Source organism: Drosophila gunungcola (genome assembly GCF_025200985.1).
Source record: "Drosophila gunungcola strain Sukarami chromosome 3L unlocalized genomic scaffold, Dgunungcola_SK_2 000002F, whole genome shotgun sequence".
Taxonomy (NCBI): domain Eukaryota; kingdom Metazoa; phylum Arthropoda; class Insecta; order Diptera; family Drosophilidae; genus Drosophila; species Drosophila gunungcola.
Genome location: NW_026453178.1, coordinates 532,605 through 558,312, shown reverse-complemented (window position 1 = coordinate 558,312; position 25,708 = coordinate 532,605). Strand labels below are relative to the sequence as shown.

Here is a 25,708-nt window from a genome sequence, read left to right as displayed (position 1 = left end):
GTATTTTTAAGGCAACGTGCACTACGGCAACTCCTTGTTATTTGCAATCTGTTTTTCACTAGGTGGCAAGGCCCACATTGCATTTCGCGAAAAAAAAAAGCCGACGTAATTTTTCACAGGGCGAGGCATTGTGAAAAAATCCAATTGCACACATTTTGCGGAGTATTTACAAACCGAAAGTATTCGAGGGACATGGGCGACTCCCTGGAGAACCCCGATACATCGGTGGATCCGGTCGTGAACCTGTCCATTGCGAATTACGATGCATTTGCCAACTACCTTCGCAAGGCGGTGACCATTTTGCTGCCGGAGGAGGATGTGGTTCCCGCATCGCTGAATAACGCTCTGGACGATCCCATCAACCAGGACACCATCCGGAAGTTCCTCTCCGATCCCCAGGTGCAGGCGCTCTACGTCCAGCGTAATTGCATCAAAGGTACGATCACAATTTATGCCCCGTTGGCAGAGAAAACTTGCGTGAAAAAAGTGCAGCCATCTGCACAAAATGGCGTCGCTTTGGCAGAGATAAAAAGTTTGCAAGCTTTCAAAGTGTTCTCTTTGCAGTTGGGGAAGTGAAAATATCAGATTCTTTTGATTAACATGCGTCACAATTAGGTATGTTAGCTGAATACGCAACCAGTTTGTTAAAAATCAATGCGCCAGATGTTTTTGTTTGAACTCCAATAGGAATGTAGGTTCTAATTCGATGAGCGGAGTTCGGATACCCTATAATTTTCTAACGGGAAAAATTAAATAGTGTGACGGAGACTATTGGAAAAATTTAAAATAATATATATATTTGTTATAAAAATACGCTGTTATTCTGAAAGTTAGAGGACTAAAAATATATACAGTAGTCGAATTAAAAACGATACAAGACCAGCGGTTATATTACATATTAGGTCCTAGCTTAACATAGAAAAAATTAACAATTTAACAAAATTCGATCGTATGTATTAACAATATTGATTAGCAAATGTTTTATGCAAAAAACCTTATTGTTAAAGTTTGCGTTATCGACACTGACGTTATTTTCAAGTTAGATTACAAAAATATATTAAGGGCAAATTGCAAAACAAAATAATATGTCCCATTCTACGGTATAAAAACAAGTTTCGTGCATGACGTCAGCCCATCTGACTCACTCCGATACCGATAGGCCGATAACAACGACTAAGCGATAACTGCAAACAGCTGATTGCCGGTTGCCGGCTTCGTTTTGTTTACAAGCAATTCGCAACCGGAAAACAGATGCCGGCTGTGAGGCAACAAGTTTTGTTTACGGAAACGACCTTGGAGGCTGCGCACACCTTCCACTGGCTCGGTGACTTTGGGTAGGCAACAACGACATTGACATTGACCGAAGGCAGTGCCAATGGCACTGGGAAATGGCAATGGCACTGGGAATCGGCTTTGGCATTGGCATTGGCAGCGGGGCCAGTTGCGTGGGAGCAATGACTCCACCAAGGTCCAGCCTTGAGCACACGAATTTTGAAGGTTTTTCCCTTGGCCGCTGATTTTCCGGAGGTCGACGCCTTGACAATGAAATGATGTCAGTGCCGTGGCATTGAGCTCCAATGCCAAATGGGCCATACGGAAAGTGGGTGAGGGGTAATTGTGTGGCCAGTCATGCGTTGCTTTATGTGATTGGTGGAGAATTGGGTGTCCTGTAAAAAGTTGGAATATGTTTTAAAGGTATACATATTTTGGTAATTATTTTTATTGAATTTTTCTGGATTAAAGTCTTAAATTTTGTAATTTAACAGGGTTATTATTTGTATTTATTTTATTATTTTGTTTATTTTTGATTTAAAAAAAAAAATGTTAACTCAGTATACACATTTTATCGAGTAACACTTTATCTCTGGGACTATATACATTTTGGAATTTTTGAGATATGAACAAATTGCCAAAAAATTTGCTTTTACACATACATTATCTGTTGTTTAGTCAAATTAGAATAGGTATACCTTAAATAGCCACAATAATTTTTTAAAACTCTAAATAGACTTGTAATCATTATCCCCAATTTCCAATTTCCAGAGGACGATACCGAGCAGCCGGCGGAGGGAGAGGAGGAAAAGGAGCAGGTGACCTACCAGATCAGCAACGATGTCCACTTCACCAACAGCCGGATGGCCTCGCTGGCCTGCATCAAGCGCGGCGTGGTGGTGGAGGCGGACAAGTCTATCCATTCCCAGCTGCGGCTGATCAACTTCTCGGACGGATCACCCTACGAGACGCTGCACGCGTTCATCAGCAAGTCCCTGGCGCCCTACTTCAAGTCGTACGTGAAGGAGTCGGGACGCGCTGATCGCGATGGCGACAAGATGGCTCCCTCCGTGGAGAAGAAGTTGGCCGAGTTGGAGATGGGACTGCTGCACCTGCAGCAGAACATCGACATACCGGAGATCACGCTGACGGCCCACCAGACCGTCAACAATGTGATCCGCAAGTGCTCGGAGGAGAACCGCAAGGCCAAGGTGGCCGACTTTGGCGACAAGGTGGAGGACTCCTCCTTCCTGAACCAGCTGCAGACCGGCGTGAACCGCTGGATCACCGAGATCAAGAAGGTGACCAAGCTGAACCGAGATCCCGGTTCGGGAACTGCATTGCAGGTGAGACAAAGCCAAGGAAAGCCTTTAAAATCACAACTCTAAAGTGAACTCCCTTTATTTGAATAGGAAATCTCCTTCTGGCTGAATCTGGAGCGTGCCCTGTATCGCATCCAGGAAAAGCGCGAGTCGCCAGAGGTGGCTCTCACCTTGGACATTCTTAAGCATGGAAAGCGTTTCCATGCCACCGTTTCTTTTGACACGGATACCGGCTTGAAACAGGCTCTGGCCACAGTAGCCGATTACAATCCTTTGATGAAGGATTTTCCCATCAATGATCTGCTCAGCGCCACAGAGCTGGAAAAGATTCGACCTGCTGTGCAGCAGATCTTCTCGCATCTGCGCAAGGTACGCAACACCAAGTACCCCATCCAGCGGTGCCTCAAGCTCATCGAGGCCATCTCGCGAGATCTGTCGCAGCAGCTGCTCAAGGTGCTGGGCACCCGGCGACTGATGCACATCCCTTTTGATGAATTCGAGCGCGTGATGAACCAGTGCTTCGAGATATTCAGCTGCTGGGATGATGAGTACGACAAGCTGCAGGGATTGCTGCGCGACATTGTGAAGAAGAAGCGCGATGAGCATCTCAAGATGGTGTGGCGCGTCTCGCCGGCTCACAAGAAGCTGCAGACCCGCATGGAGCACATGCGCAAGTTCCGCCGTCAGCATGAGCAGCTGCGCACCGTCATCCTGCGCGTTCTGCGGCCCAACAAGCCCGCTGTTAGCGATGACGTGAACGCCGCGGAAACCAAGCAACCGTATAGCTTGGATGCTGCCGATGCCAATGCCATCGAAGAGGTGAACCTGGCCTACGAGAACGTCAAGGAGGTGGACTGTCTGGACATCACCAAGGAGGGATCCGAGGCTTGGGAGGCGGCTGTCAAGCGATATGAGGAGAAAATTGGTAATTATACTATATAATTTATATAAACAAACATATAACAAAGGTTATTTCTATCTACAGATCGCGTGGAGACCCGCATCACGGCCCATCTACGCGACCAGCTGGGCACGGCCAAGAATGCCAACGAGATGTTCCGCATCTTCTCGCGCTTCAATGCGCTCTTCGTGCGTCCGCACATCCGTGGCGCCATTAGGGAGTACCAGACGCAGCTGATTCAGCGCGTCAAGGACGACATCGAGGCCCTGCACGAGAAGTTCAAGGTGCAGTATCCGCAGAGCAAGAGCTGTCGCTTGTCCTCGGTGCGAGATCTGCCGCCGGTGGCTGGCTCCATCATCTGGGCCCGCCAGATCGACAACCAGCTGACGATGTACTTGAAGCGCGTCGAGGATGTGCTCGGCAAGGGCTGGGAGACCCACATCGAGGGCCAGAAGCTAAAGGCCGATGGCGATAGCTTCCGAGCCAAGCTGTCCATCTCGGATGTGTTCCATGAGTGGGCCCGCAAAGTGCAGGAGCGCAACTTTGGCAGCACTGGCCGCATCTTTACCATTGAGTCCACGCGTTCTCGCATTGGACGTGGTAATGTGTTGCGTTTGAGGGTCAACTTTCTACCTGAGATTATCACGCTGGCCAAGGAGGTGCGCAACATCAAGAATCTGGGATTCAGGTATGGCTTTAGATTCGTTTTGTGGTTTTAATTTTAACATAATATTTATTTTCAGAGTTCCACTGACCATTGTGAACAAGGCGCATCAGGCCAACCAGATTTATCCATATGCTATTTCCCTGATTGAGAGTGTTCGCACCTACGAACGCACTTTGGAGAAGGTAAGATTCGCTCTTCGAAGGCTGTTATTAGACGAATTGCAAAAGATTACGTGGCTTAAAGATTAAAAACAGAGTGTAATCTATGATAATTTGTATATCAGCCTTACATTTCTTTGTACACCTCTATGCCCAGCTCTTACACTTTACAAAGTCACACTTGTCACTGTTCCACCATCACAAGATGTCACCGTTGCTCTATTCTCTTGCATTGCTTTGATCCTGGCGTGCAGCTTGAATTTTGCTATCCACCACACTTTGAACACTCAACACAACCGCCCATAATTAATCACCTTAGTCTTAGACACGAGATCCGCTCTTAAACTAAACCAACCGAACAACCAATCAACCTTTCTTTCATGCAGCTTAATAATAGGAGTCTAGCACAAAATTCAGTATTCAAGGTAGTGTCGTTTGTCCCCTCGAAGTTTGTTTACTCCGTAATCCGTGTATTGCAACCACTATTTTGTTTCCTAGTTTAGTTTATTCAACTCCCGCATGCCAAAGAAAGTATCTAGATGAGATATGGTTTAAGACTTAAACTAATTAAGATTGTATCTTAAATAGATTGAAGATCGTGCTAGCATTGTGCCACTTGTAGCAGGACTGCGTAAGGATGTCCTAAACTTGGTGTCCGAGGGAATCGGCCTTATTTGGGAGTCCTACAAGCTGGATCCTTATGTTCTGCGCCTGTCGGAGTGTGTGACCCAGTTCCAGGAGAAGGTAATGCTTTCCTACTAAACTATTAACGAGTTTTATAGATTCTAATCATACTTTTTTAATCCGGAAAAGGTCGATGACTTGCTGGTTGTGGAGGAACAGCTGGATGTGGACGTGCGCTCTCTGGAGACTTGTCCATACAGTGCCGCCACATTTGTGGAGATTCTTTCCAAGATTCAGCATGCCGTGGACGACCTCTCGCTGCGTCAGTACTCCAACTTGAGCGTGTGGGTAACGCGACTGGACGAGGAGGTGGAGAAGAAGCTGGCCCACCGTTTGCAGGCGGGAATCCAGGCCTGGTCGGAGGCTCTGACCGGCAACAAAAAGGAGGTGGACACCTCCATGGACACCGATGCGCCGGCCCAGCCCACGCACAAGCTGGGCGGAGAGCCGCAGATTCAGAATGCTGTGCACGAGATTCGCATCACCAACCAGCAGATGTATCTGTATCCATCCATCGAGGAAGCCCGCTTCCAGATAATGCAGCAGTTTTTCGCCTGGCAGGCTATTGTGACCTCGCAAGTGCGTCTGCAGAGCACCCGCTACCAGGTGGGCCTGGAGAAGCCCGTCTCGCAGACGTACCGCAACCTGCTGACCAAGCTGCCGGAGGGCAAGGTGCTGGAGAGCGCCTACGGAGCCATCGAGCACAAGGTGGGCGAGGTGCGTAACTACGTGGACGAGTGGCTGCGTTACCAGAGCCTGTGGGATCTGCAGGCGGACATGCTGTACGGACGGTTGGGCGAGGATGTGAACTTGTGGATCAAGTGCTTGAACGACATCAAGCAGTCGCGCACCACCTTCGATACGTCGGACACTCGGCGGGCGTATGGACCCATCATCATTGACTACGCCAAGGTGCAGGCTAAGGTCACCTTGAAGTACGATTCGTGGCACAAGGAGGCACTGGGCAAGTTTGGCACCCTGCTGGGCACCGAGATGACCAGCTTCCACAGCAAGGTGTCCAAGTCGCGCACCGACCTGGAGATGCAGAGCATCGAGGCGGCCAGCACTTCGGATGCGGTGAGTTTCATCACCTACGTGCAGTCGCTGAAGAAGGACATGATTGCCTGGGACAAGCAGGTGGAGGTGTTCAGGGAGGCGCAGCGCATATTGGAGCGCCAGCGCTTCCAGTTCCCCAACAACTGGCTGCATGTGGACAACATCGAGGGCGAGTGGTCGGCCTTCAACGAGATCATCAAGCGCAAGGACACGGCCATCCAGACGCAGGTGGCCAGCCTGCAGGCCAAGATCGTGGCCGAGGACAAGGCCGTGGAGACGCGCACCGTGGACTTCCTCAACGACTGGGAGAAGACCAAGCCCACGGGCGGCAAGATCCGGCCGGACGATGCGCTGCAGCAGCTGCAGATCTTCGAGAGCAAGTACTCGCGCCTGAAGGAGGAGCGCGACAATGTGGTCAAGGCCAAGGAGGCCCTGGAGCTGCAGGAATCGGCGGTGCCGAACAACAGCGCCGAGCGCATGAACGTGGCCCTCGAGGAGTTGCAGGACCTGCGCGGCGTCTGGAGCGAGCTCTCCAAGGTGTGGACGCAAATCGACGAGACGCGCGAGAAGCCATGGCTGTCGGTGCAGCCACGCAAGCTGCGCCAGCAGCTGGAGGCCATGATGGCCCAGCTGAAGGAGCTGCCCGCCCGCCTGCGCATGTACGAGTCGTACGAGTACGTGAAGAAGCTGATTCAGAGCTACATCAAGGTGAACATGCTGATCGTGGAGCTCAAGTCGGATGCCCTGAAGGAGCGCCACTGGAAACAGTTGACCAAGCAGCTGCGCGTCAACTGGGTCATCTCCGATCTCTCACTGGGCCAAGTGTGGGACGTGAATCTGCAGAAGAACGAGGGCGTGGTCAAGGACATCATCCTGGTGGCCCAGGGCGAGATGGCGCTGGAGGAGTTCCTCAAGCAGGTGCGCGAGTCCTGGCAGAACTACGAGCTGGACCTGATCAACTACCAGAACAAGTGCCGCATCATTCGCGGCTGGGACGACCTGTTCAACAAGGTGAAGGAACACATCAACTCGGTGGCCGCCATGAAGCTGTCGCCCTACTACAAGGTCTTCGAGGAGGAGGCCCTCACCTGGGAGGAGAAGCTGAACAGGATCAACGCTCTGTTCGATGTGTGGATCGATGTGCAGCGTCGTTGGGTCTATTTGGAGGGCATCTTCTCGGGCAGCGCCGACATCAAGACGCTCTTGCCGGTGGAAACCTCGCGCTTCCAGAGCATCAGCTCCGAGTTCCTTGGCCTGATGAAGAAGGTCACCAAATCGCCCAAGGTCATGGATGTGCTGAACATTCCCGCTGTGCAAAGATCCCTGGAACGTTTGGCCGATTTGCTGGGCAAGATCCAGAAGGCGCTGGGCGAGTATCTGGAGCGTGAGAGAACCTCTTTCCCGCGCTTCTACTTCGTGGGAGACGAGGATCTGTTGGAGATCATTGGCAACAGCAAGAACATTGCCCGTCTGCAGAAGCATTTCAAAAAAATGTTTGCCGGCGTAGCTGCCATTCTGTTGAACGAGGAGAACAACGTGATTTTGGGTATCTCATCCCGCGAAGGCGAGGAGGTGCACTTCATCAACCCAGTGTCCACGGTGGAGCACCCCAAGATCAACGAGTGGCTGTCGCTGGTGGAGAAGCAGATGCGATTCACCTTGGCCTCGCTTCTGGCCCAGGCTGTGCAGGATATCAAGCAGTTCCGCGATGGCAAGATCGATCCTCAGGTAAGCCACATTTGTATACACGTTACTCGTAGAGTAAAAGGGTATATTGTATTCGTTGAAAAGTATGTAACAGGTAGAAGGAAGCGTTTCCAACCTTATAAAGTATATATATTCTGATCAGGATAAATAGCCGTGACGATTTAGTCAAGTTCATCTGTCTGTCCGTCTGTATGAACGTCGAGATCTCGGCAAGTTTGTTACAAAACGGAGCGTGCTTACTGCACTATGAGACATGTTAGAACGTAGGTATTGAATTCTGTGTATGAGCTTCAATTACATCTATCAGTAGACACAAACATTTTCAAAATCGAGCTATTATTTTAAAAGTTATTAGAACTCTGCCGGATCTCTGCCACTGCTCAGTCAGTGGCAGCTGATGAGAGAGAGAGTAAAAGAGAGAGCGAGGTGCTGCACGCTCTTAGCTTTTATTGTTGGATATGCAGTCCGTCAGATGGCGCCACATAGACTCAGATTGTTTTGTGGGGAAATATTTAGTTTGAAATTTGTTAGCTGAGAAACGGGTATCTAAATTACCATTAAATTTCTTGATTATTAATCCTCCAACTTTCTCTTTAATCCTTAGGCCTACATGGAGTGGTGCGACAAATACCAGGCGCAGATTGTTGTCCTGGCTGCCCAGATCCTCTGGTCGGAGGATGTGGAGGCTGCCCTGCAGCAGGCCTCCGAGAACAACAACTCCAAGCCGATGCAGCGTGTGCTGGGCAATGTGGAGAGCACTCTGAACGTGCTGGCCGACTCTGTTCTGCAGGAGCAGCCTCCTCTGCGTCGCCGCAAGCTGGAGCACCTGATCAACGAGTTTGTGCACAAGCGAACGGTGACCAGAAGACTACTCAACAACGGCGTAACCTCGCCCAAGTCCTTCCAGTGGCTGTGCGAAATGCGTTTCTACTTTGATCCCCGACAGACGGAGGTTCTGCAGCAGCTGACCATCCACATGGCCAATGCCCGATTCTTCTACGGATTCGAGTACTTGGGTGTGCAGGATCGCCTGGTGCAGACGCCACTCACGGATCGTTGCTACCTGACCATGACCCAGGCCCTGGAGTCGCGTCTGGGAGGCTCTCCCTTCGGACCCGCGGGCACGGGTAAGACGGAGTCGGTCAAGGCGCTGGGCAACCAACTGGGACGCTTCGTGCTCGTCTTCAATTGCGACGAGACCTTCGACTTCCAGGCCATGGGCCGCATCTTTGTGGGTCTGTGCCAGGTGGGAGCCTGGGGCTGCTTCGACGAGTTCAATCGACTGGAAGAGCGCATGCTGTCCGCCTGCTCGCAGCAGATCCAGACCATTCAGGAGGCGCTGAAGTACGAGATGGACAGCAACAAGGAGAGCATCACCGTGGAGCTGGTGGGCAAGCAGGTGCGCGTCTCGCCGGACATGGCCATCTTCATCACCATGAACCCGGGCTATGCCGGCCGCTCCAATCTGCCGGACAACCTGAAGAAGCTCTTCCGCTCGCTGGCCATGACCACGCCGGATCGCCAGCTGATTGCCGAGGTGATGTTGTTCTCGCAGGGCTTCCGTTCGGCGGAGAAGCTGGCCTGCAAGATCGTGCCCTTCTTCAAGCTCTGCGACGAGCAACTGTCCAACCAGAGCCACTACGACTTTGGGCTGCGTGCCCTCAAATCCGTCCTCATCTCGGCCGGCAATGTGAAGCGGGATCGCATCATGAAGATCAAGGAACAGATGAGGCAGCGTGGCGACGAGAACATCGACGAGGCTTCGGTGGCCGAGAACCTGCCCGAGCAGGAGATCCTCATCCAGTCGGTGTGCGAGACAATGGTGCCCAAGCTGGTGGCCGAGGACATTCCGCTGCTCTTCTCGCTGCTCAGCGACGTCTTCCCCAACGTGGGCTACACGCGGGCGGAGATGAAGGGTCTGAAGGAGGAGATCCGGAAGGTGTGCCAGGAGGATTACCTGGTCTGTGGAGAGGGCGACGAGCAGGGCGCTGCCTGGATGGAGAAGGTAAGAGTTCACTTTGTGTTACTTTTCAGTGGATCGATTTGTGCGGGAGAAAAGAAAGGGGGTTGAAAAGTAATCCTTGAACCTTGCATTGCAACTCTGCTTTGGAGACTTTATTTCAAACATCAACTTTCATCTTAAACAAGAAATGAAGCAGACTTCGGCTAGCCGAAGTTAATACACCCTTGCAGCTATTGCAAAAACTAAATGTTCTTTAAAACATATAAATTTCGATTATAAGCGTATTTGTTTAAAAACATTGAAGCTATGATGATTTTCAGCTATATTACATCAGCTATATGACAACGTTTTCCTATTCCAATCAAATTAAATACTTTATAGGGTCTGAAACTTCTGACTGAAATGATATTACCCTCTGCAAGGGTATAAAACAGTACAAATTAAAATCCTTCAATTAAAATTCAATGTTTAGTGAATCTGATTACTTTTACCCTTTTGTTTCCATCCAAAATCGATGCACCCAATTGGGCATGGATTCGCATTGTAATCCACTTCATAACCATTCGCTTTACACATGCTTACTAACCTTCAGGGACTCGGCTCCACCTGGGTGGACAAAGTAACTAATCCGCGAGGGGTGATTTGTACATGTGCTGATACCATGTTTCATTTACCAGGTGCTGCAACTGTACCAGATCTCCAATTTGAATCATGGACTCATGATGGTGGGTCCATCTGGATCCGGCAAGTCCACCGCTTGGAAGACTCTCTTGAAGGCACTCGAACGCTTCGAGGGCGTCGAGGGCGTGGCCCATGTCATCGATCCCAAGGCCATTTCCAAGGAGGCGCTCTATGGTGTCCTGGATCCGAACACGCGTGAGTGGACCGACGGCCTGTTCACCCACATTCTGCGCAAGATCATCGACAATGTGCGCGGCGAGATCAACAAGCGGCAATGGATCATCTTCGATGGCGACGTGGATCCCGAGTGGGTGGAGAACCTCAACTCGGTGCTGGACGACAACAAGCTGCTGACCCTGCCCAATGGCGAGCGTCTTTCGCTGCCGCCCAACGTGCGTGTGATGTTCGAGGTGCAGGATCTGAAGTTCGCCACCTTGGCCACCGTGTCGCGTTGCGGCATGGTCTGGTTCTCGGAGGATGTGCTCTCCACGGAGATGATATTCGAGAACTATCTGTCCCGTTTGCGCAGCATTCCCCTGGAGGACGGCGACGAGGACTTCGTAGGCGTCATCAAGCCATCGAAGGACAAGGAGGAGGAGGTCTCACCCTCACTGCAGGTGCAGCGGGACATTGCCATGCTGCTGCTGCCCTTCTTCTCGGCCGATGGCATTGTGGTGCGCACCTTGGAGTACGCCATGGACCAGGAGCACATCATGGACTTCACCCGCTTGCGGGCCCTCAGCTCCCTCTTCTCCATGCTAAACCAGGCGGCCCGCAATGTGCTCACCTTCAATGCACAGCATCCGGATTTCCCCTGCTCCGCTGATCAGTTGGAGCACTACATACCCAAGGCGTTGGTTTACTCTGTGCTCTGGTCCTTTGCTGGCGATGCCAAGCTGAAGGTGCGCACTGATCTGGGTGACTTTGTGCGCAGTGTGACCACGGTGCCACTGCCGGGAGCAGCCGGTGCGCCGATCATCGACTTTGAGGTCAACATGAGTGGCGATTGGGTGCCGTGGAGCAACAAGGTGCCTGTGATCGAGGTGGAGACGCACAAGGTGGCCTCTCCGGACATTGTGGTGCCCACACTGGACACGGTGCGCCATGAGTCGCTTCTCTACACTTGGCTAGCCGAGCACAAGCCTTTGGGTGAGTTCAATTTACCCCTTTTTAATGCAATGCAGTGTTAAAATCTTTAATGTGCCATCCCTTAGTGCTCTGTGGACCACCTGGTTCCGGCAAGACCATGACGCTGTTCTCGGCCCTGCGTGCCCTGCCCGACATGGAGGTGGTGGGCCTGAACTTCTCCTCGGCCACCACGCCGGAGCTGCTGCTGAAAACATTCGACCACTACTGCGAGTACCGGAAGACGCCAAACGGCGTGGTCCTCTCACCCGTGCAGATTGGCAAGTGGCTGGTGCTGTTCTGCGACGAAATCAACTTGCCTGACATGGACAGCTATGGCACGCAGCGCGTGATCTCGTTCCTGCGCCAGCTGGTGGAGCACAAGGGCTTCTACAGGGCCAGCGATCAGGCCTGGGTCTCGCTGGAGCGCATTCAGTTCGTGGGCGCCTGCAATCCGCCCACCGATCCCGGTCGCAAGCCACTGTCGCATCGCTTCCTGCGCCATGTGCCCATCATCTATGTGGACTACCCGGGCGAGACTTCGCTGAAGCAGATCTACGGCACCTTCTCGCGCGCCATGCTGCGCTTGATGCCGGCCCTTCGCGGCTACGCCGAGCCGCTGACCAACGCCATGGTGGAGTTCTACTTGGCCTCGCAGGATCGCTTCACGCAGGACATGCAGCCGCACTACGTCTACTCGCCGCGTGAGATGACCCGTTGGGTGCGTGGCATTTGCGAGGCCATCCGACCGCTGGACTCGCTGCCGGTGGAGGGACTGGTGCGTCTCTGGGCCCACGAAGCACTGCGCCTGTTCCAGGATCGCCTGGTGGACGACTCGGAGCGGAGGTGGACCAACGAGAACATCGATCTGGTGGGCCAGAAACACTTCCCCGGCATCAACCAGGAGGAGGCGCTGCAGCGTCCGATCCTCTACAGCAACTGGCTGAGCAAGGACTACATGCCGGTGAATCGCGAGGAGCTGCGCGACTATGTGCGCGCCCGCCTGAAGGTCTTCTACGAGGAGGAGCTCGACGTGCCGCTCGTGCTCTTCGACGAGGTGCTCGACCATGTGCTGCGCATCGATCGTATCTTCCGCCAGCCGCAGGGTCACCTGCTGCTGATCGGCGTGTCGGGAGCGGGCAAGACCACACTCTCCCGCTTTGTGGCCTGGATGAACGGGCTGTCCATCTTCCAGATCAAGGTGCACAACAAGTACACCGGCGAGGACTTTGACGAGGATCTGCGCTCCGTGCTGCGCCGCTCGGGCTGCAAGGACGAGAAGATCGCCTTCATCCTGGACGAGTCGAATGTGCTGGACTCGGGCTTCCTTGAGCGCATGAACACGCTGTTGGCCAACGGCGAGGTGCCCGGCCTGTTCGAGGGCGACGAGTACACCACCCTGATGACGCAGTGCAAGGAGGGCGCCCAGCGCGAGGGCCTCATGCTGGACTCCAGCGACGAGCTGTACAAGTGGTTCACGCAGCAGGTGATGCGCAACCTGCACGTGGTCTTCACCATGAACCCCTCCACCGATGGACTGAAGGATCGGGCGGCCACCTCGCCGGCCCTGTTCAATCGCTGTGTGCTCAACTGGTTCGGCGACTGGTCGGACTCGGCCCTGTTCCAGGTGGGCAAGGAGTTCACCACGCGCGTCGACCTGGAGAAGCCCAACTGGCATGCCCCCGACTTCTTCCCCTCCGTCTGCCCCCTGGTGCCGGCCAATCCCAACCATCGCGACGCGGTGATCAACTCGTGTGTGTATGTCCACCAGACACTGCACCAGGCCAACGCGCGGCTGGCCAAGCGTGGCGGTCGCACCATGGCCGTGACGCCCCGTCACTACCTCGACTTCATCCACCACTTTGTCAAGCTGTACAACGAGAAGCGCAGCGACCTGGAGGAACAGCAGCTCCATCTCAACGTGGGCCTCAACAAGATCGCCGAAACCGTGGAGCAGGTAGAGGAGATGCAAAAGTCGCTGGCCGTCAAGAAGCAGGAGCTGCAGTCCAAGAACGAGGCCGCCAATGCCAAGCTCAAGCAGATGTTCCAGGACCAGCAGGAGGCGGAGAAGAAGAAGATCCAGTCGCAGGAGATCCAGATCCGTTTGGCCGATCAAACCGTGAAGATCGAGGAGAAGCGCAAGGATGTGATGGCCGATTTGGCCCAGGTGGAACCGGCCGTTATCGATGCCCAAGCAGGTGAGTCCATTGGGCTAGAATGTCGAAAAGGGCGGGCACTTAAGTTAGTTAGTCTTAGAATAAGTTACCTAAAGATAAAACAAGATTGTCATTGGATGATGTATAGTTATATCATTTAACAGGCAATTTTGATATATATATATATATATATGGCTCACCTGTTTTATAATTTTGACCCCCACTTCTTAATTCACGATCGCAATCCACCATCCCAACTCCGACAGCCGTTAGCTCGATCAAAAAGAAACACCTGGCCGAGGTGCGGTCGATGGCCAATCCACCGGCCGTGGTCAAACTGGCCCTGGAGTCGGTCTGCGAGCTGCTCAACGAGAGTGCCGCCGACTGGAAGGCCATTAGGGGCATCCTCGTTAAAGACAGCTTCATCTCCTCGATCGTTAACTTGGAGACTGACAAGATCACGTACGCAACTCAACTCTTTCTCGCTTTCTCTCAAGCATCACGATATCATCTATAGCACTTCACTCCATTGAATCCTAATCAGCGAGCGTCTAAAACCGATTAAACCCCGTGGGCGGATCCGTCGATCCTTGTCATTTGAATATAATCTCCATTCGTATACTACACCCATAACTACAATATATACCCTATATACATATACAAGCAAACACCAAAGCATACGCAATGCACTGGCCAACTCAACTTATCATAACCTCTAACCCTCCTATGATATCCTTTTATATTAGGATATGTGATGTGATGTATGTATGATGTGTAAAAAGTTTTCTCTTTTGTGTGTGTGTGAAACTAAGGACAAACATTTGGAGGGTGAATTTAGTTATTATAGGTTTAGTTCTGTTCGGCTCGCCGAATTCTTTGTACTCTTGCAAAAAATCTTAAAAAAAAAAAAAAAAAAAAAAAAATTGAAAAGAAATTTAAATTAATTTTCTGTAAAATTAGTTCAGTTCAAAAGCTGATCAGAACAATCAATTTTCTTCTTACTCTTGACTATAGACTTAACAAAAAAAAAAAAAAAAAAAAAACAAAGAAATTTTTGAACAAATTTTCTATAAAATTAGTACAATTCAAAAGCTCATGTTACATATTAACAATTAATTTTCTTTGTTGAATAATTTATTTTCTTTTTCAAAAGATATTTGATTAAACTTTGCAAGGGTATAAACTATTGTATTTTTAACCAGCTGTCGTAACCCTGATCCAGAACCAGGTGCAATGAGCCGTATCGGTCTTAAGTAATTAACTAGATGGTAACCTAGCCTAATCTTATAACAATGGATAAGTGCAACGTTGTGCTCAAACCGTATATTAATTCTGATCCCTCATGTTAACCAACCAACCAATCAACCAACTACTAAATCGACGATGTGCAGCGGTCAAGTCGATCCGCAAGCAACAGCTCGTTGAGGTGCGAACCATGGCTAATCCGCCGTCGGTGGTCAAATTGGCTCTCGAATCGATTTGTTTGCTGCTGGGCGAAAATGCGACCGATTGGAAATCGATCCGTGCCGTGATCATGCGCGAAAATTTCATAAATTCAATTGTATCTAACTTCGGTACCGAGAACATAACGTAAGCATGATTCAAATTATTACCAACACACCCATTTTTTGTTGTTCTTGTTGATGTTTTTTGAAGTTATGCCATAGTCCTTGAGTGTAGAAATTGGTTTTTATTTGAGTTTGTTGTTACTTTTTTGTAGTTTTATTAGATTTAGTTTGAATTGTTAAAGCCAAGCTGCCATATGGTTTGTAAATATTGAAACTTTCTAATGATTTAACTGAATTTTCAACTAATTTTGGTTATTGGCTCTAACTTTTGTTTGATTCTCTTTGGTTTTGGTCAAATTTATCGCTGTTTCATAGTTATCCGACTGCTTTGCTTGCTTGATTCATTCAATTAACTCACTAAACTGGGGGTTCGATTGGTTATTAATATGTGAATTGTGTTAAAACAGCGACGATGTGCGCGAGAAGATGAAGTCCAAGTATCTGAGCAATCCGGACTATAACTTTGAGAAGGTGAATCGCGCCAGTATGGCCTGTGGTCCCATGGTGAAATGGGCCATTGCTCAGGTGAGATTTATTTGAAATTGAACCCAAACTCTTCTTAAACACTATATCAATCCCAAACAGATTGAGTACGCTGACATGCTGAAGCGCGTGGAGCCGCTGCGCGAGGAGCTGCGCTCCCTGGAGGAGCAGGCCGATGTCAATCTGGCCAGTGCCAAGGAGACCAAGGACTTGGTGGAGCAGCTGGAGCGCAGCATTGCCGCCTACAAGGAGGAGTACGCGCAGCTCATTTCGCAGGCTCAGGCCATCAAGACGGACCTGGAGAATGTCCAGGCCAAGGTGGATCGCTCCATTGCCTTGCTCAAGAGTCTGAACATCGAACGCGAGCGCTGGGAGTCCACCAGCGAGACCTTCAAGTCCCAGATGTCCACCATTGTGGGCGACGTGCTGCTGTCGGCCGCCTTCATCGCCTACGGCGGCTACTTCGATCAGCACTACCGGTTGAACCTGTTCACCACCTGGTCGCAGCACCTGCAGGCGGCCAGCATTCAGTACCGCGCGGACATCGCCCGCACCGAGTACCTCTCCAATCCGGACGAGCGACTGCGCTGGCAGGCGAACGCCCTGCCCACGGATGACCTGTGCACGGAGAACGCCATCATGCTGAAGCGCTTCAACCGCTATCCGCTGATCATCGATCCCTCGGGTCAGGCCACCACCTTCCTGCTCAACGAGTACGCGGGCAAGAAGATCACGAAGACGTCCTTCTTGGACGACTCGTTCCGCAAGAACCTGGAGTCCGCCCTGCGCTTCGGCAATCCGCTGCTGGTCCAGGATGTGGAGAACTACGATCCCATACTCAATCCGGTGCTGAATCGCGAACTGCGTCGCACTGGCGGCCGAGTTTTGATCACGCTCGGCGATCAGGACATCGATCTGTCGCCATCGTTCGTCATCTTCCTGTCCACACGCGATCCCACTGTTGAGTTCCCGCCGGACATCTGCTCCAGGGTGACGTTCGTGAACTTCACGGTGACGCGCAGCTCGCTGCAGTCGCAGTGCCTCAACCAGGTGCTCAAGGCCGAGCGGCCGGACATCGACGAGAAGCGCTCCGATCTGCTGAAGCTGCAGGGCGAGTTCCGGCTGCGACTGCGCCAGCTGGAGAAGAGCCTGCTGCAGGCGCTGAACGATGCCAAGGGCAAGATTCTGGACGACGACTCGGTGATCACCACGCTGGAGACGCTCAAGAAGGAGGCCTACGACATCAACCAGAAGGTGGACGAGACGGACAAGGTGATAGCCGAGATCGAGACGGTGTCGCAGCAGTACCTGCCGCTGTCGGTGGCCTGCAGCAACATCTACTTCACTATGGACAGCCTCAACCAGGTGCACTTCCTCTACCAGTACTCGCTGAAGATGTTCCTCGACATCTTCTCCACGGTGCTATACAACAACGCCAAGCTGGAGGGTCGCACCGATCACTCCGAGCGTCTGGGCATCGTGACGCGCGATCTCTTCCAGGTGTGCTACGAGCGAGTGGCCCGCGGCATGATCCACAACGATCGCCTCACCTTCGCCCTGCTCATGTGCAAGATCCATCTGAAGGGCACCGCCGAGTCCAACCTGGATGCCGAGTTCAACTTCTTCCTGCGCAGTCGCGAGGGTCTGCTGGCCAATCCCACGCCGGTGGATGGCCTCTCGGCCGAGCAGATCGAGGGTGTCAACCGCCTGGCCACGCGGCTGCCCATCTTCAGGCGGCTGCTGGAGAAGGTGCGCTCCATGCCCGAGCTGGGTGCCTGGCTGCAGCAGAGCTCGCCGGAGCAGGTGGTGCCCCAGCTGTGGGACGAGTCCAAGGCCCTGACTCCCATTGCCAGCTCCGTGCATCAGCTGCTGCTGATCCAGGCCTTCCGGCCGGATCGCGTCATTGCCGCCGCCCACAATGTGGTGAACAGTGTGCTGGGCGAGGACTTCATGCCCAATGCCGAGCAGGAGCTGGACTTTGCCGCCGTGGTGGACAAGCAGCTGAACTGCAATACGCCGGCCTTGCTCTGCTCGGTGCCCGGTTTCGATGCCTCCGGACGAGTGGACGATTTGGCCGCGGAACAGAACAAGCAAATATCCAGCATTGCCATCGGCTCGGCCGAGGGATTCAACCAGGCGGAGCGGGCCATCAACATGGCCTGCAAGACGGGTCGCTGGGTGCTGCTGAAGAACGTCCACCTGGCGCCCCAGTGGCTGGTGCAGCTGGAGAAGAAGATGCACTCGCTGCAGCCGCACTCCGGCTTCCGGCTCTTCCTCACCATGGAGATTAATCCCAAGGTGCCGGTGAATCTCCTGCGTGCCGGTCGCATCTTTGTGTTCGAGCCACCGCCAGGCATTCGGGCCAATCTGCTGCGCACCTTCTCCACGGTGCCCGCCGCGCGCATGATGAAGACGCCCAGTGAGCGGGCACGCCTGTACTTCCTGCTGGCCTGGTTCCATGCCATCGTCCAGGAGCGACTGCGCTATGTGCCATTGGGATGGGCCAAGAAGTACGAGTTCAACGAGTCGGATCTGCGGGTGGCCTGCGACACACTGGACACGTGGATCGACACCACGGCCATGGGTCGCACCAATCTGCCGCCGGAGAAGGTGCCCTGGGATGCCCTCGTGACGCTGCTCTCGCAGTCCATTTACTGGCGGCAAGATCGACAACGACTTCGACCAGCGCCTGTTGACCTCGTTCCTCAAGAAGCTCTTCACCGCCCGCAGCTTCGAGGCGGACTTCGCCCTGGTGGCCAATGTGGATGGAGCCTCTGGGGGACTGCGTCACATCACCATGCCCGATGGCACGCGTCGCGATCACTTCTTGAAGTGGATCGAGAACCTGACCGACCGCCAGACGCCCTCGTGGCTCGGCCTGCCCAACAATGCGGAGAAGGTGCTGCTCACCACGCGCGGCACCGACCTGGTCAGCAAGCTGCTCAAGATGCAGCAGCTGGAGGACGACGACGAGCTGGCCTACAGTGTGGAGGATCAGTCCGAGCAGTCGGCAGCGGGACGCGGCGAGGATGGACGTCCGTCGTGGATGAAGACGCTCCACAACTCGGCCACCGCCTGGCTGGAGCTGCTGCCCAAGAGCCTGCAGGTGCTCAAGCGCACGGTGGAGAACATCAAGGATCCGCTGTATCGCTACTTCGAGCGCGAGGTGACCAGCGGCTCGCGGCTGCTGCAGACGGTGATCCTGGACCTGCAGGACGTGGTGCTGATCTGCCAGGGCGAGAAGAAGCAGACCAACCACCACCGTTCCATGCTGTCGGAGCTGGTGCGCGGCATCATACCCAAGGGCTGGAAGCGGTACACGGTGCCCGCCGGCTGCACCGTCATCCAGTGGATCACCGACTTCAGCAACCGAGTGCAGCAGCTGCAGAAGGTGTCGCAACTGGTGTCGCAGGCCGGCGCCAAGGAGCTGCAGGGATTCCCCGTCTGGCTGGGCGGCCTGCTCAATCCGGAGGCCTACATCACGGCCACCCGGCAGTGTGTGGCCCAGGCGAACAGCTGGTCGCTGGAGGAGCTCGCCCTCGAGGTGACCATCACGGATGCGGGCCTGAAGACCGACCAGAAGGACTGCTGCTTCGGCGTCACAGGGCTGAAGCTGCAGGGCGCCCAGTGCAAGAACAACGAGCTGCTGCTGGCCTCCACCATCATGATGGATCTGCCCGTGACCATCCTCAAGTGGATGAAGTGAGTGTGCGCTGGATGTACAACATCTATCTTTATTAATTGTTGATTTTCTGTATTAGGATCTCCTCGGAGCCGCGCATCAGCAAGTTGACGTTGCCCGTTTACCTGAACTCCACCCGCACGGAGCTGCTCTTCACCGTGGACTTGGCCGTGGCCGCTGGACAGGATTCGCACAGCTTCTACGAACGAGGCGTGGCCGTTTTGACCTCCACTGCCTTGAACTAAGGGCTCATCTCTACTATACCACTATATATTACTCCCAGTAATCCTTTAATCAATTGCTCTTCAGAAAAATTAAGCTTTTCGCGTTCAATACTCTAAGTATAACAAAGTTCTTAAAGTGTTTCAAAGAAAATATCTCAATAGCTTTCGGAAATCTATGCTTCCTTAATAAAATTTTACTTATGAAAACATGTTAAAGAAAATTTCGAGATTTAAAATTTGTAATCAAAACTTATTTGTTACTCTAAAAGTGTTTAATGAAGTCTATTAAATTGAAAATAACATTCAAAACGTTTAACGTTAATCTTTCTCTTGCTCATTCAAATCTGAAGTTGTTTTGAGTAGTTTTTTAAATATAAATTATTATTCAAATCGTTTAACGTTTGTACCTTTTTTTTTTATTTAAGCTTGCTTGCTTTTTGAAATCCGTAACTGTTTTATGAACTCCTTACATATTGAAATATCTACTTAAACCATACCCTTAAGGCTTCCCCAAATATATTTACTCATAGCAACCCCAGCCAGATCTTTCTATTGGATGAAATCCAGATGTGGCCATTTTTTCGGCCAGTGCAATGGCTGGCAAGCTGCCTGCGTGGCTACCACATGCCCGGGAAGGCCTTCCCTCAGCAGCGTGGCGACACTTCGTTGGTGCTGGTGGACGAGGCGCGTCGCTTCATCCAGGATTGCCTCATGCGCGTTGGAGTTCCGGCCGCCAAGGTGCGCTGCATCAGCGAGTTCCTGGTGGTGGCCGACTATCGCGGCAACTTCGGCCACGGCCTCAATCGCCTGGATGTCTACCTGGATGACCTGCAGCGGGGACACGCCAAAGTGGATGCGGAACCCACGATACTAAGTGAAACACTGGCCACTGCCCATGTGAGCGGTAACTCCGCCCTGGGCGTCCTGGTGGGCAACTTTTGCATGGATCTGGCGGTGCAGAAGGCCGAAGGCGCAGGCATTGGCTTCGTGGTGGCCAAGGAGTCGCATCACTTCGGCATGGCCAGCTGGTATGCATTCCGCGCTGCTCTCCAGGGATTGGCTGGGTTGGTGATGTCCAATGCGGCCCCAACGATGATGGCTCCCCACACCAAGTCGGCCAGCATTGGCGCCAATTGCCTGGCCTTCTGTGTGAGGGGCAGGGATTACCACTTTGTGCTCGACATGGCGGCCAGTGTGCGGGATATTGGAGCTGTGGAGTGGGCTTGGGCCAATGATGAGTACATACCACATGGCTGGGCGGCCAACGAGGCGGGCTTCTCCACTATTTTTCCCAATTTGGCTTTGAGGTCACCGCTGCTCTACCCCGCTGGCGGCCACAAGGGTTATTGCCTGTCGGCCATGATCGATCTCCTCTGTGGAGTGCTCTCCGGCGCCCAATATGCCAGCCACATTCCCTTGGATCCAAGGCAACCCTCTAATCTTGGCCAGGTATTCATCGCCCTGGATCCTGAATTCTTTGTGCCCAATTTCATGGAGCGACTGGATGACTTTTGTGGCCGCATCCAGGATAGCAAGCCGGCGGAGGAGTCCCAACCCATCCGACTGCCTGGCGAACTGGAGCGGATGCACATGAACTACGTGGAGGATCTGCGGGCCTTGCCCTATCCGAACACCCTGTTGACCAAGTACCGGGATGTGGCATCCAAGCTCTGCGTGAAGCCCATCGAGCTGGCCTTCCACCGGTGTCAGTCCAAGAAGAGCTTTTAGTCTTATACGCGTTGAATTTGCAGGGAAATTTCAATAAACCAATGTTTTAGTTGCGGTGCGGTTCTCAAAAAGCGCCATCTACATGTTGAGTTAGGAATAGGGGTTGGTTGGGAAGGGTGGGTTTTGCCAGAGGGCGTAGCAATGGGAAGAGTTGACCCGTAAATGGGTATGGCTATAAATCTCGCTAGGTGGCGCTTTTCTTTTTAAGTAGCCAATTTCTCTTATTTCAACTGAAGTTAAAATTAAATTTAAATTGAAAATTTAAAGAGCTTTTGATGAAGAAGCCATTGAACTAAAATTATTGTCTTGTGTAAATAGTAAATTATAAAAAATACAATCATAATATAATTATAATAATTGCTTTTGGGATTATCTGGGTACTTACATAGCTTTTAGCCATAAATGGAAATAAAAGATTAATGTATTATTGAAAACAATGTATTTTTAATAAAAACAATACAAATTATAAGATGTATTATTTAAACTCTTACAATTCTAGCAATCTCAATGGAAAATATTTTAATGGCGTAACATAGGATTTCCAGATGCCATAAAGACTAAAAAGTTTCTTTTACTTCCATAAAGATGAAATGGAAATAAATTTCTATGAGCCATTTAAATTGTGTATTTATTAATAAATTTTTTTTTATGAGATTTAAATAACTCTAAATTCCGAAAACTAAATGAAATGTTGTGTTACATCGTGTTTTATGATACATTGTGTTACTAGATTTAAAGTTTTTTTGCTTCTTACTCAGGTGCATTTAAATATTAGGGTATGTTAAAAATAATATTTTGTAAATAACAACTTAAGCTTAGTGACTGTTTAATGATTTTAAAAGGTTTTAATTTAATATATTAAATACTTAGGTGCATTTAAATAATATGGTATGTAAAAAAACAATATTTTTTGGATAACCCAAGCTTATTGACTTTTAATGCTTTCAAAATGTTTTAATTTACTATTATTTAAGAAAACGAACTACACCCGATTGCAGGCAGTTCAGACAGACAGGCTCATCTACAATAGAACACTTGAGTGACCAATTACGAGATGCGATAAATACGAGTCAGCGTTCTGGGGGGTTCCCCAGACGAGCTCTCCAGCTCTCTGGATTCAGATTCAGATTCAGATTCAGGTTCATCATACAGACACTCGGTTGATCGTTAGGCGTGCAAACATAGACTTTCGGTTTCTGGGCGGACTCTGGACCATTTTGGCGCGGTCTGGACGACTGAGAGATGCGCTGCACTCATGTGGCGCTGTGAGCTACTTAAGTGTAATTGCAGTAAATGCAAATTTTTGCCTTTTTGCAAATTATTTGAATTAAGAATTGAATCGCAATCGCGAGGTGGACTATAAATGGGACTGCAGATCGGGGCAGCCGTTTCAGAGCGTCGCTGGAAATCACTGCGGAAACATGTCGCTGGGCATCTTCCAACTATTCAGCATAATCTTGCTAATGGATCCGGCCGAGATGATCACCGGTGGTCCTCCGCAGTCCAAGGATCTGCCCATCCAGAGTCTGGATGAGTTCAGGCAGAAGTACCTGCTACCGCTGATCTCCTCGGACACCAGAAACTGCAGTCTGAATGCCTGCGAATCGCTGGGCATTGTATCCCAGCTACTAATGCTCATCAATTCGATGCCCAATGGAACGCACAGCACCTCCAGTGATCGGAAACCTTTGAAACCGAAGGCCAATGGCCATGGCAACGGAGATGTGGCCAGTGGCGAGGTGAGTGCCATGTCCCATTTGGCCAACTTCGATCTGGTGAAGCGGGTGCGGCAGATCGAGAGTCGCCTGCGGTCCGTGGAGCAGCCCGTCTGGCACCTGGCCACTGGCAGCCAGATCGAGTGGAACCACTGCACCTCGGGCGTGTGCCGCTGCAATCCGGACACCAAGAGCTTCACCTGCTGGAACACCAATCTGAAGTCGGTGCCGGTCACCCAGGTCATACCCATGAATATGGTGTATATGTGAGTAGGATAATACGCTTTGAAAGTTACCTATTTGTGAAATCTCACTTAGAGATCTCTCCCGCAACATCCTGTCCACGCTGCACAAGGACACCTTTCGCGGACTGACAGTCCTCAAGGAGCTGGACATATCACACAATGTGCTGGACTTCCTGCCCTTCGATTTGTTCCAGGATCTGGACAGTCTGCTGGTACTGCGCATTCAGAACAATCAACTGGAGGACATTGACCATCGTACCTTCTGGAAGCTGCGCCATCTTAATATTCTTGATCTGCATAAAAATGAGATTGGCATGCTGCCCGAATCGATATTCTATCACTGCCAGAGGCTCACCGTGATCAATATGTGCGACAATAAGATTCAGAACTTTCCACCCAACCTCCTAAGAGATCAGCTAATGCTCGAGGAACTGGATATGTCGCGGAACAAAATCACTGAATTAATGTCGGGCAGCATACGATTTTTGAGCAAACTGAAGACACTCGATTTTGGATGGAATCAGATATGTGAGAACTATATAAATATTATAAAAATGGTTATACAAAGCTTTGCCTTTTCCAGCCAAAATACATGATGACTTCTTTGTGGGCCTGAAGAGTCTGCGAACTCTTTCGCTGCACAACAATCGCATATCATCGCTTTCGGCCACCATTTTCAATAATCTGGCCAACTTGGTGACCCTTGACTTAACCATGAATCGAATAAGTCATGTGAGAGTAACTTAATCTATGATTTTATATTTTATTATATATACTGTTTTTAACAGATTGATGGCCATGCCTTTGTGGAGCTAAGCAACCTAAATGAATTGTTTTTGGGCCAGAACTCCATGTCCAGCATTCCAGCAGATCTTTTCCTGAATGTCAGTGCTCTCACTCGATTGACACTATTTTCCAATAATCTCACCACCTTGGAGGCTGATGATTTTCAGGGTTTGAGTAATCTCAAAATCTTGTTGCTCAACAATAATGTACTCAAAAATTTCGATGCCAGCGCTTTTGAGCCTCTCACACAACTGGAAAAACTGTGGGTTACAAAACTCCTTTAACTTTATATATATGTATTGTTTATTCACTTTTATCAGCCGCATAGACTCGAATAAGTTGATGTTCCTGCCCCATGGAGCTCTGCATGGCCTGGAAAAGTTGGTGGCCGTCAAGCTGGACAAGAATCCGTGGCACTGCGACTGTCGAGCCCTCTACTTGGCCAGGTGGATCCGGGAGTTTGTGCTGAAGCTGTGGGATGGCCAGCAGCCCATGTGCCGCGGTCCGGGCGACTTGGGAGGTCACGAGGTGGGTCTGCTGCGATACGATGACCTCTGTGACGGACAGTGGGCCAGCATGTTGTCCCTGTCACCACGGCTGCCAGTCAGGAAGCATCAAATATCCACGCCAATGAACTACACGGATTACTTCAATCTGTACCTGAAGCACATCTACAATGGCACCACCGATGAGGAGCTCAAGGAGGCCGACATAACCAGCGTGGCCATTAAAAAGGTTCACAATTAATACAAAATAGGAAAATATAATGTATTTAATATATAAATTGTTTACCTTTTATAAACACCCTAATAAAAAAACATATATAATATTATATTTAACGAATCTAAACTCTGATGTTTTTATGACCATAATGATTTATATTTATTTATTTATATTTATTTTATAAAGAACATACTACTTTAACTATCTCCTCTTAAATGCAATTTGTTTTTTACAAGTTCGAAAAACATTTTGTTATTTATACAAATATTTTGTTAATGATTGACTAAAGCCAGTGAAACATATGCTTATCAATCTACTCTTAAATGTAGATTTTAATTTGAGAAGTACGAGAATTATTATGATAGTTATACAATTATTTTGTTAAAGGTTGAGTAACGCTTTTTACAGCAATTTTAACGTTGTCAGCCATAGAGAACTAAACTTTTGTCTAAATCAATATTATTTGACTTTATTTTGTAGTTAAAAGTTTAATTAAATTACTAATTAAATTCTGATACCATAAATTTTTGTAAACTTTTCTAAAGCGATTTTGAAAGCTGATGCTTGCACTTATGACAGATACAAAACTTTCACAAACTCTAACACCTCCCATACTCCCATACAACATATCTGCAAAGTTTTCCACTAATTCTTGTCAAAACAAATTTAAAGTCAATTATGTATTTGCATGGCAGACATTTAGTATTAATTTGCAACCTCATGGGGAATAAACCATCCTTGGGCACCTCTATTTCACTCCGCCTCCGTCTTTTTGGCGGATCTAAAATTACGGGCCTGTCTCGGCCTCGCGTGCCGCTTTTTACCGGTGTCTGCATTTGCGACAAGCTTTTTACCTAACCAA

The 25,708-nt window shown here is 50.4% G+C and overlaps 3 protein-coding genes across 3 annotated transcripts; all 3 read left to right on the top strand.

Annotated features, from left to right (window-relative positions):
• Positions 1-93: 93 nt before the first annotated feature.
• LOC128257278 (dynein heavy chain, cytoplasmic) lies at positions 94-19,785 on the top strand. Its single transcript, XM_052988230.1, is given in 17 exon segments — positions 94-436; positions 2,044-2,618; positions 2,685-3,519; positions 3,580-4,183; positions 4,239-4,344; positions 4,707-4,745; positions 4,909-5,064; positions 5,134-7,788; positions 8,372-9,772; positions 10,323-10,349; positions 10,408-11,560; positions 11,626-13,734; positions 13,959-14,154; positions 15,668-15,785; positions 15,846-18,398; positions 18,400-19,445; positions 19,505-19,785. Coding segments are annotated over 17 exon segments (13,983 nt in total). The 5' UTR covers positions 94-192; the 3' UTR covers positions 19,671-19,785.
• Positions 19,786-20,132: 347 nt separating this feature from the next.
• On the top strand, positions 20,133-21,439 carry LOC128257287 (uncharacterized oxidoreductase YjmC). Its single transcript, XM_052988242.1, has one exon. The coding sequence runs from the start codon at positions 20,217-20,219 to the stop codon at positions 21,375-21,377; it is 1,161 nt and encodes a 386-aa protein (XP_052844202.1). The 5' UTR covers positions 20,133-20,216; the 3' UTR covers positions 21,378-21,439.
• Positions 21,440-22,338: 899 nt separating this feature from the next.
• Positions 22,339-24,920, top strand: LOC128257285 (carboxypeptidase N subunit 2). Its single transcript, XM_052988240.1, has 5 exons — positions 22,339-23,358; positions 23,411-23,865; positions 23,921-24,069; positions 24,126-24,385; positions 24,444-24,920. The coding sequence occupies exons 1-5, from the start codon at positions 22,799-22,801 to the stop codon at positions 24,868-24,870; spliced, it is 1,851 nt and encodes a 616-aa protein (XP_052844200.1). The 5' UTR covers positions 22,339-22,798; the 3' UTR covers positions 24,871-24,920.
• Positions 24,921-25,708: the final 788 nt, after the last annotated feature.

Excerpts from the sequence above, each read along its gene's own strand:
- LOC128257285 (XM_052988240.1), top strand. The coding sequence starts at position 22,799 with ATGTCGCTGGGCATCTTCCAACTATTCAGCATAATCTTGCTAATGGAT. Across the intron at positions 23,866-23,920 it reads TTTTGGATGGAATCAGATAT|CCAAAATACATGATGACTTC; the intron begins GTGAGAACTATA and ends TGCCTTTTCCAG. Across the intron at positions 24,386-24,443 it reads CTCACACAACTGGAAAAACT|CCGCATAGACTCGAATAAGT; the intron begins GTGGGTTACAAA and ends CACTTTTATCAG.
- LOC128257287 (XM_052988242.1), top strand. The coding sequence starts at position 20,217 with ATGTGGCCATTTTTTCGGCCAGTGCAATGGCTGGCAAGCTGCCTGCGT.